Source organism: Megachile rotundata, chromosome 3 (assembly GCF_050947335.1).
Source record: "Megachile rotundata isolate GNS110a chromosome 3, iyMegRotu1, whole genome shotgun sequence".
Taxonomy (NCBI): Eukaryota; Metazoa; Arthropoda; class Insecta; order Hymenoptera; family Megachilidae; genus Megachile; species Megachile rotundata.
In genome coordinates this window covers 2,767,188-2,772,339 of record NC_134985.1, presented here as the reverse complement: position 1 = coordinate 2,772,339, position 5,152 = coordinate 2,767,188, and the positions used below count along the sequence as shown (strand labels likewise).

General features: G+C 58.8%; 1 protein-coding gene across 1 annotated transcript; it reads right to left on the bottom strand.

Moving 5' to 3' along the window:
* Positions 1 to 2,899: 2,899 nt before the first annotated feature.
* LOC105663797 (uncharacterized) lies at positions 2,900 to 3,598 on the bottom strand. The gene has a single exon (XM_012295145.2). The coding sequence runs from the start codon at positions 3,596 to 3,598 to the stop codon at positions 2,900 to 2,902; it is 699 nt and encodes a 232-aa protein (XP_012150535.2).
* Between the last annotated feature and the right edge of the window lie 1,554 nt (positions 3,599 to 5,152).

Here is a 5,152-nt window from a genome sequence, read left to right as displayed (position 1 = left end):
ATGAGGACACGGCGCAGCGCTGAAAAGGCGGGGCACACCTCCAGCGTGTGCTGCGCCGTGTCCTGTTCCTCCCCACAGTAGTGGTAGGCCGCCGTCGTCTTTTTCCCTATTCGATGCAGATACTCACCGAAACATCCATGACCGGTGAGCATCTGCGTCATGCGGTAGGTGAGTCGCCCGAACCGTCTCTCTCGCCACTCCTCAAACTGTGGCAAGAGAGCCCCGACAACTGGCTTATTGGCGAAGGTCCTCAAATCATTTCGCTAATGGCTAACAGCCAGTTGTCGAGACTGGCGCTTGATCATTTCGATCGCCACTGGCTCTGGCGGAACGCCGTCGAGTCGTCGCAGCGCACGGATGATACTCGCGAGATACTCGAACGGCACTAAGCCCGCCAGAGCCATCGCCGCCGCGTAGGAGATGGTGCGGTACCCCCTGATGACCCTGATGGCCAACCGTCTCTGTAGCCGGTGCAGCAACTGTAGGCTGCGCCGGCTGACCATCAGGGACGCGGCCCATACGGCCGCGCCGTACAAAACCATCGACCGCACCACCCCCACATAAAGGCGGCGAACCCTCTCCTCTGGTCCCCCGAGGTTGGGCATAATGCGGCCTAAAGCTGCCGCTGCCCGCTCAACCCGGGGGGCGAGGCAATCAAAGTGGCGATCAAAGCGCCAGCGGCTATCGAGGTGGGGACCTAAATACCTCATACTGGTCCCCACCTCGACCCAAGCCTCACCTACCCGGATCCACGAGGGGGGGGGGGGGGGGGGGGGGGGGGAGATCCCGACACCAACGCCTATCATCGAAGAATATGGCCTCGGTCTTCTGGGGGTCAATGCTAAGCCCCAACTCGTGGATCCGTCCGACGACGGCGGCAACTGCCACCTCGACTAGACGGATGGTCCTCTCAAAAGTCTCCCCGACGGCAAGAATGAAAGTGTCATTTGCATAACAGATGACATAAGTGCCGTCGGGGAGAGCGACGCGCAGGACTGGGTCGTACCCCATGTTCCACAAATCGGGCCCCAAAGCGGATCCCTGGGGTACGCCCCGTGTAACCTCCCTCCGTACATAACCGTCCCGGCCCTTGTATTCCATGTATCTGTCACTCAGGTAGGACCCGATTACCGCCCTTAAGAAGGGAGGCACCTGGTGGTAAATCAGCGCCTCCCTAATGGTGGCCCAGGGCAGGGTGTTGAATGCATTCACGATGTCAAGAGACACCGCAACACCAACCCCACCCCGAGATACGGCTGCCTCCGCGAGGGAACGAACACGCGTAATCGCGTCGATCGTTGATCTTCCCTCGCGGAAGCCAAACTGGCTATCCGCCAGATCGGGACCTACCGAGGACAGATGCCTGTGGAGGCGGGAAGCTACAATCCTCTCAAACAACTTTCCCGCTTCGTCCAGCAGGCAAATGGGCCGGTACGCGGAGGGGGAGTCCGCGGGTCTTCCATTCTTCCGGGAATATCCCGGCCTTAAGGCACTGCGTAAATGTACCCTTTATAACCTCCCAAAGGACGCCTGAAGCAAGGACCCAGGCCTTCGCGGGGACGCCGTCCGGGCCCGGGGCAGTGTATTTTGCCCCGAGGCGCTTCAGCGCGGCAGAAAGCTCCTCGTCTGTGACCCCCAGCTCGTCGGACCATTGGGTGGGGTCCGCATTCTCGCCGCGTGGCCCTCAGTTTCCCCTGCCGGGGGGAAGAGGGTCGCAACCACTCGGCTGAGGAACTGGGGGTTCAGGCTTTCCGTCACGGGGGGTGCCCATGGTCGTAATCGAACAAGCACGATTTTATACAGCCGCCCCCACGGATCTTCCTCTAACCTCTTCAGGAGCTCCTACCAGGCCTGGGCCTTTGCCTTCGTCATGGCCAGCTGCAGGGCTTTCACTCTCTCTCTGTATAACCCATACAGCTCGGTCACCCACGTCGGATCTTCATTCCGTCGACGACGGGCACGGGTGCACCGGCGGCGCGCCCGAATACAATCGCATCTGAGATCTGCGATTTCGGGCGACCACCAGTACACTGATTTCCCCCACGAGGGGCCCGCTCGTGGCATCGTCGTGTCACAAATTAACGTCAAAGCGCGGCGAAGCCAGCGGGACCCCTCGCGCCCGTCGACTGGCCTGGCTGGGTGCCAGGCCACGACGTGGGCGGCGGCCGTCAGGGCGTCCTTGCCCAACTTCTTTAAACACCACCGCGGCTGTGAGGGTGCGCCTTTCTGAGGGCGGCCTCGGGGCGTCGCTCCTGGAGGTGCGGCGGTGAGAACCATCGTTATATAACGATGGTCCGAGAGCGTTTCAACTTCCTCCGCCACCCCCCACCCCGAGATACGGCGCGCGGCAGCGGGCGTCGCAAATGAGAGGTCCACAATGGATCCCTCGTTGTGCCGCACGCACGTATGGACGGAGCCCGTATTGAGCACACAGAGCTCCAGTCCAGCCGTCCAGTCGAGCAATGTCTCGCCCCTCGCGTCAGTCCTGGGGGACCGCCAGGCCGTAGCGTTGGAGTTAAAGTCTCCCAGGACTATGACTGGACGAGGCAAGCAGCGGGACACGCATTGCCTGACCTCGTCCAGGAAAACCTCGAAAGACGCGAGGGGCCAGCTCGGAGGAGCATAGATCCCCACCACCGCGGTGCCTCCCCAGTCAACTGCTATGTATCCCCGCCCACGCTCCAGCAACGCACAGGGCGGGGATTCCAGTCGACTTCCCCAAATAATTGTGACGGAGCCCCCATCGTCACCGAACCAATTAGGGTGGTCCGGGACGTGATGGGGCTCCGCCACGACAGCAAGGCCTGAATTCCGCTCGACCAGGGCCTGGGCTAGCAGGTCTTGGGCCCGGGCCGAGTGGTTCAGGTTTGCCTGGAGGATGGAGCCCTCGGGCCCCGTCCTATGCAGTTTCCATGGGGCCCAGGGCCCCACCATCCTTGGCACTTACCGTAGGTGTCTGTGAATCCGCAGCACCGGCTCCGGAAACGGGGGATGCAGCATTTCGTGCTGCCACGACAGGGGATGCAGCAGCGGCAGTATCAGCAGCAGCGGGGGCTGCAGCCGGGGTGGGATCCTGGCTGCTCTCCGTCACCGCAGCTATCCGGCCACGGGTCCCTCGTCGTCGCTTTTGCCCGGCTCCAAGCCCGGCGCTGGCAGCAGAGCATGCCTGTGTGCCCAGCCGGTGAGTTGCCGGTTTGCCCTGGTCCGAGCAAACCAGACATTTAGGCTGGGCGGTGCATGTGCTGGCTCGGTGACCTGCTTCACCGCACATATAGCACCGCCCAGACCTATCCACGGTACTTGTGCACCGCTGCCGCACATGCCTCAATTCGAGGCAGCGGTAACACTGCAGCGACCGTGCCTTTAGGGCGTCCACCAGGACCCGTGTCCACCCAACGACCAAATGCCCGGCCAGGGCGATTTTCCTCCCCGCGGCTGCAGGGCACCGAACCCAGAGGGTGCCAAGGCCAACCGGGTTATGCCTGATTTCACCGGTCCTTACTTCACCGGGCAGGCAGCCGCCCGCGGAAGCCATAGCGGCCACGACCTGCTCCACTGTGACGGAGAGGATTAGGCCCCTCAGCCGCAGATCGACCATTTTCATGGGCCGTGCGACTCGGACTCCGGTCCCCTCGAAAGAGAAGAATAGGGTCCTGCCTTCATCTTCCAACAGGACAACGCGGCGCCACACACCGCCAGAATCACGCGTGCCGCCCTGCTGGAAAATAATATCAATCTCCTCCACCACCCTCCCTGCAGCCCCGACTGCAACCCAATCGAACATCTCTGGGACGAGGTTGACCGCCGGATGAGGACTGGACCGCAGCCGCGCAACGTCAGAGAGCTCCGGACCGCTGTTCAGGCAGCATGGGATGCCATCCCCTTTGAAACTGTGAATAAACTAATAAGAAGCATGCCGTCCCGCTGCCGTGCTGTCCAGAAGGCCCGTAGGGGCCGAACCCTCTACTGATTTTGTACATTTCTTTTTATTTTTTATTTATTTTTTAATAAAGTATCTTTTTTCCTCACCTTTTTTATTTCATTTTTTTCTTGTACTGAAAAGTGCCAAATTTTTTGTTGCAATTCTGCTTCTGCTTTGAAAAATAAACCAGCGAGACTGCTGCAAATGCGAACCAAATGAGTTTGAAAAATTGACTGTTATGTGTTGGCGTGTGGAACGCAGTGATTTTTGGTTGGTAGTCCTATCGTTCCGAGCGCTTCCGCTCGGAGACGTGTCCGAGGGTTTGCATTCCACCCAGGCGCACCGTCGGCGCTCGCCTCGGCCGACACGACGGTGACAGGGTATCTTCGCGGAGCGCTGCTGGAGGCTGTGCGGATCATGTAAGCGATTGCATCTTCTGAGATCGAAGAGAGGAGGGTTCAAACTTCGTGAGAAGCCAATCCGCGGGATGCCAACTGCCTCCAGTAAGTCGTGGTTGCTTGGTGAACTGGGGGTTGCAAATCTCAAAATTTCCACTTTTTTGCATATCACGTGAGAACGGTTCGAGTAATCGACTTGAAAATTTGTACAGAAATGCTCCAATGATCCCTTAATCGATCGCATGCACCCAATTTACCCGCCCACCCGGGGGGGGGGGGGGGGGGTGGATTGAGAGGGTTGGGAGTAAGAACCCTCTCAGCGGGGGTTGGTTTCACGCCAGGCCTAAACCATCAACGGGAGCGATACCGTCGGCACGGAAACAAGTTTTTCCGTGAACTGCAGGTCCAAAATTGACTTTTAACTGTGAAAAAAGTGAAAAAATAGCAAGGGGTGGTCCTTTGACAGCGTGTAGCGACAAAGGGGTTGATGCAAACGCGACCACACTTTTACCAGGTATAACTGGGGTCGAGAGGAAGCTTTGGTACAAGTTTGAGCAAAATCGAAAAAACCATCCCTTAGGGAGGGGGTTGGGGGTATCGCAGGCGATTGAGCCGGGCATTTTCGGAAAGGCCGCAACCTAAGGAACCTCATTCTGTAAAAAAATTTCGGATATTTTCTTTTTCTCTGTCGAATTTAGGGCTTTCTTTGTCGATTTTTCGACCCCCTAGCATTCAAGGGGTCGCCGACACCGCAAGGGGGTGGCAGGGAACAATGGCACTCCTCGAGTATTGAGATAACCCATGGGCCCACCTATCCTCGAAATTTCAAAGT

Coding starts and splice junctions, on each gene's coding strand:
- LOC105663797 (XM_012295145.2), bottom strand. CDS start 3,598: ATGGTCGATCTGCGGCTGAGGGGCCTAATCCTCTCCGTCACAGTGGAG.